Source organism: Heptranchias perlo, chromosome 21, assembly GCF_035084215.1.
Source record: "Heptranchias perlo isolate sHepPer1 chromosome 21, sHepPer1.hap1, whole genome shotgun sequence".
Lineage (NCBI taxonomy): Eukaryota > Metazoa > Chordata > Chondrichthyes > Hexanchiformes > Hexanchidae > Heptranchias > Heptranchias perlo.
Genome location: NC_090345.1, coordinates 27907149 through 27921504, shown reverse-complemented (window position 1 = coordinate 27921504; position 14356 = coordinate 27907149). Strand labels below are relative to the sequence as shown.

The following is a 14356-nucleotide window of genomic DNA, read 5'->3' as shown; positions in this document are numbered from 1 at the left end:
ATTAATACATTCTGAAAAAGAGACAAATCCTTGGAGAAATGATAGAACAGATAGTCTCAGTCAAATAATGGTCATAAACTTTTTCTGCATTGGAAGTGTCATAAAATCAAAAATATTGTATATAGGAGGAATTCTAACAGGAAATTCCAGCACTGAGCGCACTAGCCTCAAAATTCCACGGGCCCTTTTAAGGGGGTGGATTTCTGCCTGCTGCTGACCCTGTACTAAGTCCTGGGGACAGGAGTCTTTAAACTTTTTGAGGTGAGCAGCAGAGGCCCAGTTAGGGCCAAAGATAAATATATGTTTAAAAAAATGCTGACAGATCAAGGGACAACTTTATGAAGGCATTATTTAAGACAACTCGTGCCTGCTCTCTGCAGGTGAAAGTACGGCAGGGCCTATTAGGGGTGAGGGGCCTATCGAGGCATTCGTCGCTGCCTCCTTATGAGTAGCAACCCCAACGGCCCCATTTTCTCACCTACCTTCCCATCCAGTACGCCTGTTAGAATTATAGAATCTTACAGCACAGAAGGAGGCCATTTGGCCCATCGTACCTGTGCTGGCTCTTTGAAAGAGCTGTCTAATTTAGTCCCACACCCCAGCTTTATCCCCATAACCCTGCAAATTATTCCTCTTCATGTACATGTCCAATTGCCTTTTGAAAGTTCCTATGGAATCTGATTTCACCACCCTTTCAGGTAGTGGGTTCCAGATCTTAACAACCCTCTGTGTGAAAAAATATCTCCTCATTTCCCCTCTAGTTCTTTTGCCAATTATTTTAAATCTATGACCTCTGGTTACTGACCTACTTGCCAAAGGAAACAGTTTCTCCTTATTTGCTCTATCAAAACCCCTCAAGTTTGAATGCCTCTATTAGGTCTGCCCTTAATCCTCTCTGCTGTAAGGAGAACAATTCCAGCTTCTCCAATCTCTCCACATAACTGAAGTCCCTCATCCCTGGTATCATCCTGGTAAACCTCTTCTGTACCCTCTCTAAGGCCTTGAAATCCTGATGGGGGCTAATCTTGTAAGCCTCCTTCCCTTCCCGCACACCCCTCATACTGCTGACTCCGTGGGCTCTGCCAGCGGATCAACAATCATTGCCCATCTCCCCACCTGCTTCCAGAATGCCCGTTCATTTGTGAATAAGGCCCTTGCCACCCATGACCTTACTGTGGATGATTGCATTGACATCATGGTCTTGACGGAAACTTAGCTTACACATAATGGCACCTTTCCCCTTACTGAAGCTACCCTTGCCTGGCTATACCTTCCATCACCTGCCCTGCCCTGTCCTGACTAAACAGTCGCACTGGCGGTGTGCCCCTTATTATTTAATCTCACCTTAGGCTGTCCCCCTATTCCTCTGGCACCTTCTCTTTTGAGCACCTCACCTTGTTCCACCCCCCTGACTTTTCCTTTAAAATCCTCATTCTCTACCACCCACCCAAGCTCCACCCCAAGTTTCTCACCGAGATATCCTCACTCCTATCCTCCTAAGCCTCTGCACTGAGTGATTTCTTATCTTATCCTCTCTACTCTGAGTTCACTACCCTCCAGTCCTTCCTTAATCTCTTCCTCCATGTAAACAGTCCTACCCATATTCATGGCCACCCCCTCGACCTTTCCATCTCTATTCCCATCGTCTCAATCAGACTTAAGGCCATTTCTGATCACTCCCTTGTATCCCTCACCACTTACATCCCCCTTCCTCTTTCCAACCCCATTTCCTTTTGCATAGACCCTGAATAAAAACTCTCCCATAATGTTTTAAAAAGCATGAATTAAAAAGCAATGTACTGTGTACAGAAAAAATTAAAGGTTTTCCAGCTCTTTTATGAAAGAAATGCATCTTTGGGAAACTGAAACAAGCTCCTCAGTTGTAGCAAGGAGCAAGATTATTCCCTGGGAGCCCCCTCAGTACACCCCCCCCCTCCACTCCGATCTAGCCACTAAAGGCATTTTCAAACTCCCAACTGACTAGCCTTTAGCCCTCCGTTCGCCACGATACTTCTGCAGTTGTCGATCTGCTCAATCACTCCCTCATCTCTGTCTTTGATGCCCTTGTCCTCAGCAGATCGCTTACTCTTTCCCACCCTGATCATTTCTCCTGGTACAGCCCTCATCTTCGCTCCCTTAAATCCAAGGAGTACAGACTTAAACATATATAATGTGTAACTGGTTTAGCCATTCATCGCTCTTTACCAAAATTGGTCACTGCTTCAGGATCATCCTGGAATGCAAAGATAACTCCTGGCTTCTTTTCTTCACTGCCAAATATCTCCTTAAACCCTGTTCCCTTACTCCTCCACCCTCACCTCCAACAACGAGTGCGAGGAGCTGATGGGCTTATTTGACACTAAAATAGTTCAGTTGCCTCTGCCAGATCCCTCCCACCCCATTGCCTAGCAAGCCAAGTTTCCCCCAAGGTTTCCCTAGCTCGTTTTCATTGTACCTCACTCTCAGTTATTTTTCTCTCTCTGCATTTATCTTTGCCATTGCTATGTTTGCCACAATTTTAGAAGAGACAATACTGAGCACTGTTTTTTGCTGCTCTTGAAGTCTGGCACTTTTTCTGTAGTTGTTGGTGTTGGCTCAGACGGAAATAATTTTAGCGAGAGACTGAACTGAGCCCTAACTGACATACAGACACTGATATCTTCAACCGCAAATGGCTGATGTATGTAAACTGCTCACAGGTCTAGATCTATCTCTATTTTCTCACAGGTTCTGTCTGTACCTAGGTTACTGTAGATCATAGATCTGTAGATCATCTAATGTAATAATTACACTATGAAATCTTGGGTGTGACCCTCAGGAATTATAGGAACATAACAATATAGGAACAGGAGTAGGCCATTTAGCCCCTCGAGCTTGTTCCGCCATTCAATGAGATCATGGCTGATCTGTGACCTAACTCCATATACTCGCCTTACTCCATATCCCTTTTGTAACAAAAATCTGTCAATCTCAGATTTAAAATTAAGAACTGCCGTTTGCAGAAGAGAGTTCGAAACTTCTACCACCTTTTGCGTATAGAAGTGTTTCCTAACTTCACTCCTGAAAGCCCTGACTCCAATTTTTAGGTTATGTCCCCTAGTCCTAGACTCCCCAACTAGCAGAAATAGTTTCTCTCTATCTACCCTATCAGTTCCCCTTAATACCTTGAAAACTTCGATCAAATCACCCTTTAATCTTCTAAATTCCAGGGAATACAGCCCTAGTTTGTGTAATCACACCTCGTAATTTAACCCTTGGAGTCCAAGTATCATTCTAGTTAATCTATGCTCTACGTCCTCCAAGGCCAATATATCCTTCCTACGGCGCGGTGCCCAGAACTGAACACAGTACTCCAGATGTAGTCTAACCAGGGCTTTTTATAGCTGTAGCATAACTTCTACCCACTTGTATTCTAGTCCTCTAGATATAAAGGCCAGCATTCCATTAGCCTTTTTGATTATTTCCTGTACCGTTTCATAACATTTAAATGATCTATGTACATGGACCCCTAAGTCTCTTTGGCCTTCCACTCTTTCGAGCTTTTCACCATTTAGAAAGTAATCTGATCTATCCTTTTTTGGTCCAAAGTGAATGACCTCATACTTGCCTACATTGAAATCCATTTGCCAATGTTTTGCCCCTTCACTTAATCTATTAACATCTCTCTGTAATTTTATGCTTCCATCTAGACTGCTTACAATGTTACCTATCTTTGTGTCATCGGCAAACTTGGATATGTGACTCTCTCTCCAGTCATCTAAGTTGTTATAGCCTTTTACATTGGAGATGGACTCTTGCACATGCACATTTTGTTTATTTGCAATGGGCACCTTACAGCCAGCCTCAGACTGTGAGGGTTCAGCTGGTCAGATGTAGATCATAATATATTGGTTATAACCAGAGAACAGAATGATCGGAGGCCTGATGGAGTATGTTTTGTTTGTGCAAAAGGAAGAAAAGACGTTAAAGCCACCTAGGTCTGTGATTTTTAAAAATTTGTTTGTTACATAATAAATGTTATTTTTAGGGATATAAAGTAGCTGTTGCTCAGAAGTTCTTTTTGCTGCATTGAATCTTCTTTGGTGGAATATGATTCGGAGAAAGGCTTTGCATAATATGATTGGTGAAAAAAAATAGAAAATAGCCAATTAGAAAGGAGAAACCCACAGAGACTCAACGAATGAGGAAGAAGAAAATTGACTAAGAGCCCAATGTTGATAACCGAGCCGACCAGTTAATAGTCACAGTGTAGATGACATATTCTAAGTGCATAACTAACACAATTTTATTATACAAATATGCTGTTGCTTTTGGAAGAGGATTTTAATTTGGTTTTGAGTGCAGTGGATTCTATTTCCTTGATGTATTCGCTGTACAACATAAGGAATTGTCGTACCATTACTGGAAGTTTATCAAGCCCTAACTTGCACTTGATTACCATGGCATTCTTAGGGTAATGCATGTTACAAAAATGTAATTGTCAGAAACATTAGTTCTCGTGGTAGAATGTTAGATTGTCTATTCATAGGGTGATAAGTCCCATTCTTAAATACACTGACAAAGGCTTGCATGCTTATAAGAATGTTTGTTTGGAGAAACAATTACAAAACACAACCACTTATCAAATATGAAAAAGAAACATCACTTTTCAGGCAATGGAAACAGTCTAATATTTATCTGTATTTGAATTTGTTTTTATGATAGTGATACAAACATGGCTACTTCAAAGTATTATATGTCATTGCTTCTAGATATCAATACATCCTACTTAAATCTTAACATTAAAATATTGACCAAATCTTCTATACTTGGAAGTATTTTTGAAAATAAATATCTAATTGTCTGATAGACAAAGTCAGTCAACATGTTGCTGCAAGTTTGATGAGTCCTCCCTCTCTTTCTCAAATTTTCTGGCACTGATGTCTGGCTGTCAACATAAGCAAAAATGAAATGATTATTAACAAAAGCAATTCAATTGATATTTTTATGAAGATGATGAAAATATAAACTGTACAACAAAAGAACACCACCACTCCCATTTAATTCCATGTTACTTGTTATAGTTGATATTCATAATAAGGTAAAATCCTACAACACTAATACTAGTTTCTCTGTTTCTTTTCATCAACACCTTAGAAACAAAACTAAACTTACATTTTATAATCAATGATACTTACTAAAACAGCTTGAGGACTATTCACCCTCTGGTATAAATATTGATATTTGGGTATCTCAAAGTCACTTATTACATCTTCATCATTTATCATCTGAAATGGAGAAGTAAATTTTACAAAATTACGAAATACCATTTCCAGTGGTTGAATTATTTAAAGTCCTCCAGTTAAAAACTGCATCTTCTCGGGTGAGGTACTGGAGGATGATCAGGGTCTGTGGAACTGTATCACAGCAAGGTTTCTATGCTTTGAGGAGAGGATTAAAAATAAAATCGTTGGACTATAACTTGGTGTTGTAAAATTGTTTACAATTGAGGAGAGGAGGGGAGGGGGAAATTTTTTGAGGGAGAAAGGGTACATACTGTTACTACAATACATTTATTAGAAAATAAATAACCATCCTGGGTTCCTGACTTCAAAGTCATCCTAAAATTTACAAAGAGTGTATTCTCTACACATTGTTTTTCAAAACATGTATGCCTGTATTTAAAACAGATTACCTGGTTATTCATCTCATTGTTCTTTGTGGGACCATTCTGTGCACAAAATGGCTGCCACATTTATCTACATAACAGTAACTGCATTTTAAAGTAATTAATTGTATGTGAAGTGCCTTGAGATGTTTCTGTGATGTGAAAAGATTCTCTACAAATGCAAGTTCTTTTTGCTTCTATCTATTTAATTAAAAGTCTTGTACATATCATGCATCATAGGGCATCACACCAGGGGTGCAACATCCATCACACTTTAAGTGTGTATGCAGTGTCATTTTAATTGGTTTAAATAATCTGTTTAATTAGCCATGATGATTGGCTCAAATATCCAATGGTTACTACCCAGGTAGGAAAAGCTGAAGCTACGAGACAGGTAGCAAAAACTACTAATCAATCAGGGAACGGCAATCTGCACAACACCAATGAAATTAATTGCTCAAACAATGTTTTCTACCTGCCTTAAGCTGGCATTTTCCTTCATCACTCAGGTCAGTACATATGGATAAAAATAATATTTTTAGCATGACAAACACTTAAGAAATGAAAAATTCTGATAAAAACATTCCCATAAAATTAGTAATTTACTATTAGGAATACCTACTCGAAGCTTGTCTAAAGAAAGACCTGGCTCTTTGTCTGGGGTTTGGAGAAATGACTACTGCTTTAGTTCCACAGCTTGAAAAACTTCAACTGGTGTGGAGAGCTTTACAACCTACTGACTAACTGTGTGTGTGTGTGAGCACACGTGTCTGATGTGTCATGAGAGCAGTAGTTTTCACCACTGTCCTGTGGGACCATGACAAGCTGCGTCACAAGACAATCAGGCAGAAAATTTATAACCAACAGCTGCAAGGCCTATGCAATAGGGGAAAAAATTCAATGGGCAAATTCACCAGTCCCGAACTGCAGTGAGATGTATTCAAAGGGACCATGGGTTGGACATAGGGCTTAGAACATTGTGGTGCCAATTCTCTGACCTGCATCCCGGTACGTGCAGCTACTGGGAATATGAGATAAGTAAATTTACCCTCAAGAATAAAATGTCCTTTTTTCCAGCATTTTATATGGTTTAAATCTCAAATGAAAGTCCTGAGCTGAAAGGGTTGAGATCTTTTTTGGGTCAGTGAGGGAGATCTGGTGTTTGCATTGGGGCTGGACATCGTGGCTGGAGTCAGTCAAGCAAGGCTGAACTGTGGTGAATGACTATCTGTTCAAAGTGCTGGTCGTTGGATACTATATGGCAGGAAAGTTTTCTCTGGTGCAGTGCTACACCAACACCAACAACAATAACAACATCATAACAGCTTCAGCAAGAACTACAAATGCCCCATGCAAGCAGTCTTTTGCAGTCATGTAAATAACTGAGAAAAAAGGCTTGGGGATGGAGGAAGGAAAAATAAAGAATTTTTTTAGAAGTACTATTTTAAATAGTACTTGTGGCAAGTAGAGCAAAATATGCTTAATATAAATAATTGGTAATAAACAGTTTTAGGTTTGCAACTTGTGCAAGTTACTTGCAACTCAAGCAAGGTTTGTAAAGTGGCAGATAAATAATATCCCAAATATTATTATTTGTAAGGCTCGTATCTTTTAGTATCAGTAGCCCAGAATATTTGTACCTCGAATCAGCTATGTGATATACTGCTTAATATACTGTTGTGTTTAGGTTTTAGCAGGACCATAGTAAGAATCAAAAGCTGTGCTCCAGGACCCAGACTACCTATGTAATCTACTAGTAGTAAAACCATCGCCAAGAATTTCCTCGGGAGATCCTCCCAATCGGCCACTGTAATTTCAGTGGAAGATTGACAGAAATCCCATTTACAATCATTAACATGGTTTCTGCCAAAATTACGATAGCCAATCAAGAGAACTCCTGAGGAAATTCAGCCCCATTTGTTTAGCATTCTCCCACCGCCAGTGATACCTCTTATATTCTGCTTCACCTGGGAGAGTAAGTTTGATCTAGAGTTGAGGTATGAGCTTGTTTTTGATTACCTGGGGTTATCACTAAAAGAGTTAGAAAAATCCCCTGGAAAGCTTGAATAAAGGGTAAGGGCTAAATCCTGTCATGAGATGACTGTGCCTGCAAGTGAATGTGAAACATGGTGGTAATGCATCTTCCACTGGTACTAGTACGGGATTGCTTTTATGCTGCTGCTGTGGGGATCTGTGTTTCTTCAACTACTACCATTAGCCTTGGAACTGCTTACCACAATTACTCCATATGATATAATTTATTTGGGTTTTCAGAAAGCTTTTGACATTAAAGATTTATAATTAAGCCAGAAGGCAGCGAATCCAGGGCAGAACGTGGGACTGGATAAGAAGTTGGCTAAAAATAGCAAACAGAGATTAATTATGAGAGGTATAATGTCAGACTAGAGAAGGTGTCGAGTGGTATTCTGCTTGCACAATATTGTTTCTAATCTACACTAATGACCTAGACATTAAAAATAATGAGAGCAATAGAGATAGAAGATGCACCAAAAGATTTGGAGAAGGATTTAGATAGGTTATTCAACTGTCACTCATGAGCTTGTTCATTTGTATTGAAATTATCAAAATCCCCCTGCTAATCCTTAGTAGCATCATCCATTTTTAATCCACATATGTACATTTTCTAGCACGAGTTACTGAAGTATCAGGTGCAGGAACCCTAACAATTTTGCTATCTTCAAATTTAAGAAACTTGTAAGAAACTTAAGATACAAGGAACCTTGTTTGTTCTTTCCTCCTCAAAACCTCTTTTTTCCAGTTATTTATATTATAAAATAGTTATTTTGTTCTACCACCCTTGGTGAATTTATAGTATTTGTTGAAAGTGCAAATATTTTATTTACTTATTTATTCTTCCCCAAAGTCTTCCTTCTTTTTCTCATTTATTTACATGCTTCAAAAATATTTTTTTTCCTCCCCCTTTACTTTCCACAGTGGATTTGTAGGTCTTGCTGAGGCTCTTGATGGTGCAGCACTGCCCAGGGAGATTTTTGCCTCTGTTGAATCTCCAGTGACTATCGCTTGAATAATTATTTACTATGGTCAGCCCCCGATGTTTGAGGTCATCATCAAAGCACCTAATAAATATTCCACTCTCAGGTCAGTGCAGACATCAATCCTCCTCAGTGACATAGGAAACCTCACCCCAAACAACACTTCTAGCTCATAATATTAATTGAATGCCTTACACTATAAAATGGTGAAAAAAATAGCATTGTAATCTTTGATTTTTTTGCTGTTTGTAATTTTTCTGCCATGTGCACTCTGAGTATTATGAGCTGCTTTTCTATCACTGTTAGTTCCCAGCGCACAGATCTTGTGCCACTGGCTCCTCCCCCTGAAGCTGCAACCTGTTGGAGGCACTAAGGCTGGCTATCAGGAAGCCGGGGTAAAAAAAATGGTCTTTCCAGCCATGTATTTTTGATTATCTCAAATTTAATCATGCTATGGTCACTAGTTCCCAAAAATTCCACTACTTCTACATTATAAATGCTGTCCTGATTGCTTGCTAGGAGCAGGCCAAATGTAAGTTAACCCCTAGTCAGGTTCTTAATGCATTGGGCAAAAAAGCAACCATGTATTATATTGACTAATTCTGATTTAGATTCCCTGTAACCATATGAGGATTTCCAGTTTATGCTGGGTTGATTGAAGTCACTCCCCTGCTTCCATAATGAATTTCCCACTACCTTCATCCAGCCGACAGACTTAAAACTAGTCGAGCTGAGCCATCAAGCTAGAGTGATTGGTTAACTATGGAACTTAAGTGTGTGACCTTCTTATCGGAAATGGATTAGAACAGTTAAAGTAGCTCACCTCTAGGGAACAAATTATATCAGAAATTATGTTAAGGAGTTCAAACCTGAGAAGTCTCGGGTTCAATGCCTGGCCTGTACTGAGTTAGCTGACCTCAGCCAAGGTGGAGGTAAAAACTTTAGGGCTGAAATTCCATGGGGCTTCAACCTGTCTCCTGCCGTAACTCCAGCAGAACCCCCAGAGAAATGGGGAAACCACTGAGCACGGTCGTTTCTACCATTTCCTGGGGGGTCTCGCTAGAGTTATGGTGGGAGACAGGTTGAACCACTGCAGAATTTTAGCTCCCTTACAGGTAGCATCAGCACCCCTGGGATAGGGTGGGGAAAAATTGTTAGGGTTCCTGCACCTGACTGATACTTCAGTGACTCGTGCTAGAAAATGTGCATATGTGATGTCAGACAAGGAGTGGCGCAAGCTTGGCTGAGGCCACCTCCCATAGTCCACTGGCCAGAAAACACTCACTTTCTAGGTTTGCATATAGTGAGAACTTGAGTGAGGTACCAGCGAGTTAGCATCTGTGAATTGTACTCCAACATCTTAGTGCCTTCAGCATAGGAAATTTGAAATTATCTTTGTGTTTGTGAGTAATATAACAAATAACAATGAAATAAAGACTGGGTCTTACCTCTAGGTAAGTGTCCATACTTACTGCATTCCTTTTTCCTCCAGGCAGCCAACCATGTGACCAGTGCTGGGAAATACAACCATGAGCAGCAAAAACCACTGCGATCAGAAAATGGATGAAAATTATTTTGGTAACTTCCATTGGAATGAAGAGGAAAAGGCTTTAGAAAAAGGTAGAGATACTTCTATAAAATGGGGGGGGGGGGGTGAATAGAAATTAGCTCCGAAGAAAATGTACAAAACAGATCCTTTCCTTATTTAGTGCAAAAAGAGTAAAAATGTTAGTGATGACTAGTAGGTAATTACTTGGCGAGAGGACTCCTCACTCAGAGTTCTTATTCTGTTTCTCTGAAAGTAAAATATTCAGTTGTTACACTTCAATATATAGCAGATCTACATTGCATCATTGACAACAATGGGATTTAATTATTTTTCGAAACTAAGCCTACAAACGGTATATAATCCATTAAGAACATTAAGATGAAAACGCATGTGCTTTTAAAGAGAAGTCCCTTGGTATACAAAAGTGCACTTCAAATGAAAACATTTAAGTGGGATTTAAAGCTTAAAAATTCACTTAACCACTTGGCTGGGGCATTTGCTGAAATTTTGTTCAGTCTGCATATCATCGCCAGTCGAATAAATTATTCTTATATGGTAACTTTGGCCTCTATTACAAGCATTGTCCAAAGCTCTCCAAGCATAGGCATCTAAACATTCTTGTCAATCTGTTTCCATCAAGTCTGCTCCCTTTCCCAAATGCATGTTTTACACTATCTAAGAAAGTGTTAAATGTCCTTTCTCATGGTCTGCTTTTGGTCATATTAGCCTGCAAGTGGTAACCAATCACTTAGTAACCATTTTGTATCCAAATCAACATATAAGTGTCAGCCTTGGCTCAGTAGTAGCATTCTCACCTCTGTCAGAAGATGTGGGTTCAAGTCCTACTACAGAGACATGAGCACATAATCTAGGCTGAGACTTCAGTGCAGTAATGAGGGAGTGCTGCACAGTTGGAGGTGCAGTCTTTCGGATGGGGCGTTAAACCAAGGCCCTAACAGCCCTCTCAGGTGAATGTAAAAGATCCCATGGCACTAATTGAAGATCAGGGGAGCTGTCCTGATGAATGTTTATCCCTCAACTAATACCACCAAAACAGAATTATCTGATCATTTACCTCATTGTTGTTTTTGGGTTCTTGCTGTGTGCAATTTGGATGCACATTTCCCTATGTTACAACAGTGTCTACACTTCATTGGCTTTGTGAAATGCTATGGGATTTCCTGAGGTCCTGAAAGCTGCTATATCATTGTATCATAGCAGGTACAGCACAGGAGGAGGCCATTCGGCCCATTTGTGCCTTTTGCCGGCTCTTTCAAAGAGCTATCCGATTAGTCCCATTCCCCTGCTCTTTCCCCAGAGCCCTGTAAATTTTTTCCCTTCAAGTATTTATCCAATTCCCTTTTGAAAGTTATTATTGAACGTGCTTCCACCACCCTTTCAAGCAGTGCATTCCAGATCATTACAACTTGCTGTGTATAAAATTGTTTCCTCATGTTGCCTCTGGCTCTTAATGTTTACCAGTCACTCTAGGCTTTTTATTATAGAACTAATATATAGGGGCAGAATGTCAAAATGTAAGATTAAGGGGGCTAGACTCAGTGTAAACAAAAGAATGAAAAGAGAATGGTCAAAATAAAACTCAAAAAACTGTTTCCTCATGTCGCCTCTGGCTCTTTTGCCGATCACCTTAAATCTGTGTCCTCTGGTTACCAATCCTTCTGCCACTGGAAACAGTTTCTCCTTATTTACTCTATCAAAACTGTTCATGATTTTGAACATCTCTATTAAATCTCCCCTTAACATTCTTTGTTCTAAGGAGAACAACCCCAGGTTCCCCGGCCTCTCCACATAACTGAAGTCCCTCATCCCTGATACCATTCTAGTAAATCTCTTCTCCACCCTCACTAAGGCCTTGACATCTTTCCTAAAGTGTGGTGCCCAGAATTGAACACAATAGCTGCGGCCTAACCAGTGTTTTATAAAGATTTAGCATATTTCCTTGCAAGTTCTTTCTTTTATATGTTTTAAAGATCATTTTCCTAAGATGTAATGTGGACCCTGAACCATATAAATATTTAGCCTTATATTAATCTTATTGCATTTCAACATGGTTAAAGTTGAGACTAACAATTCTTTAAAAAGTTCTCCCATGAGTTTTATTTTGACCATTCTCTTTTCTTTCTTTTCTTTACACTGAGACTAGCCCCCTTAATCTTGCATTTTGATATTCTGCCCCTATGTATTAGTACTACAATAAAAAGCCTAGAGTGACTGGTAAACATTTTACAATTTTCCAAGCCAAAAAGTACATTTTTATTACCAGTTGATTTAAGGATTTATTGTTTACAAGAAATATGACAGAAATCTCCAAAGCTGGATAAGCAGAAATTTTACACCAAAGAAAAGGGGATTATGTAATATCATATTGAATTCTTCATCATCCATCCAGAACAAACATACCAAATCACAGCCTACTCTAATTAAACTTTTCTTCGAAAAGTATTGAGAAAAAAAATAATCGCACCCTCAGGGATAAGACGATTACTCACGCTAGGTAAAATATTCCCTTAGTATCAAATTCAATTACTTCCTACATACCAGGAAATCTGATGGGGAAATCACAAAGGATGTTTGATGGTTATCACCCTGAAGCACGTGTCTCTCTCTCACCCAACCCTACTTTCAAAAGAGTATTAAAACTTTTGGATCCGAAAATCCGCGGCCCTTCCAGCGCACTCCCGCCTTTACTCCAGAGGGAGCTCGGCAGAAGAGCCTCAAATCAGGTCAGGAACTGGATATGGCATTGCAAGGGGCAGAGTCTCCATCCACCCATCCAAGGCTAATGACACAGGAATAGGTGGGGCTGCAGGCAGGGACTCCCAGGCTAGAAATTTCTTGACACTTGTTAGCTTGGCCAATGAGGGGACCTTAATCCTTCCTTGTGGGGCTTGGAGTTTTGCGTATCCTTACCTTGTTGCCTTCAGTACCAAAGAAATCAAATGCTAATGAACACAGAGACCAGGCAAGATGATTTTAACAAATGAATCACATTTAATCCCTTTCCTTCCTGGTGTTACATGTTTGTTTTTCCTTGAAAGAAATTGGAAGAAGAAAACTTATAGACCAATCTGTCATGCTTTTTGATCTTGACCATCACTTCAGTTACTTTGGATTTTGTTAAAAATTCATGTTATCTGAGCCTCTTATTTCTGGTTCTTACTTGAAACTTTTTACTGAACTGCCACAATATGATCAAAAGGAAGGAATTAGAGACACTGTGCTATATATAGTGTTTTGTATGGAATAGCAATCAATGTATAACAGGGTATAAGGGAACACGTTGTGACATGCATACTTTGCCCATTTACTTGGTACAAGATACAAATGGGTCACATAACGTTTGTCTAATTTCTTCAGGTATGAAAACTTTTTCTGGCTTTTATGGCAGTATCTCTAGGTGGTACACATCTAATTGATGTGTTGTGCCACTTCCAACTAGACACCGTTGATTGCTGCCCTGTGTGGGTAGGCGGAGGAGTGGAGGTGCCCTGGAGTGCCAAACAGGACAGCCTTACTTTCTGCTATTCTTGAAGCAGCAGCGCTATTGCTGCCTTTGTAAACCTGAGTCTCTGCTTTGATGGTGCCCCATCTAACTATAAAAATAATTATCTGTATATTAAATAACCTCTGCACCATTTCTGTTCAATACTAACAAATGTTTTTTATACAGAATACCTCTGCACACTTCTTTGCATTTCCTGCTTCTATTTCAAACCATTGATCATGCAAGAGGAACTGAACACCCCGTCCCGTACTCGCCAAATACTGAATTCATTCAACAGTTCACAGGGTGGCAATAATGAGTGGTATAATGGTGCCCCATTATAGTTATTGGGCACTAAATTGGGCCATGTAGCGCCCGTTGTTTCGGCACTACACGGCCTCTCCGACATCCAAGATGGCGTCTTGGATGCGCATGCACGTTTTCTGCATGACGTGCGCCAGACACCATCTTGGTATAGGAGTTTGTGTAGGCGCAGATAAGAAACACTGGAATCATGTAAAGTAGGGAGAAAATGGCTTCAATCAGTGTGCAACGCTGATTTAAAGTGATAGACTCCATTTTGGGACTTAACGCTCAACTCAACGCACAGTCTTAACCCCGACCATCTGAACATGTCTTAG

General features: G+C 39.9%; 1 protein-coding gene and 1 long non-coding RNA gene across 3 annotated transcripts in view; one reads left to right on the top strand and one right to left on the bottom strand.

The window, feature by feature from the left end:
- The window catches only part of LOC137340091 (uncharacterized), a 214605-nt gene that overhangs the window by 4324 nt on the left and 195925 nt on the right, over positions 1 to 14356 (top strand). For both annotated transcript variants that reach the window (XR_010966700.1, XR_010966699.1), the window contains exons 2-3: positions 8603 to 8767; positions 10154 to 10281. This is a non-coding gene — a long non-coding RNA (uncharacterized lncRNA). The remainder of the gene's footprint in view (positions 1 to 8602; positions 8768 to 10153; positions 10282 to 14356) is intronic.
- LOC137340090 (progonadoliberin-1-like) lies at positions 4747 to 10250 on the bottom strand. Its single transcript, XM_068002370.1, has 3 exons — positions 10110 to 10250; positions 5178 to 5267; positions 4747 to 4927 (listed from the first exon to the last, which is right to left on the bottom strand). The coding sequence occupies exons 1-3, from the start codon at positions 10248 to 10250 to the stop codon at positions 4856 to 4858; spliced, it is 303 nt and encodes a 100-aa protein (XP_067858471.1). The 3' UTR covers positions 4747 to 4855.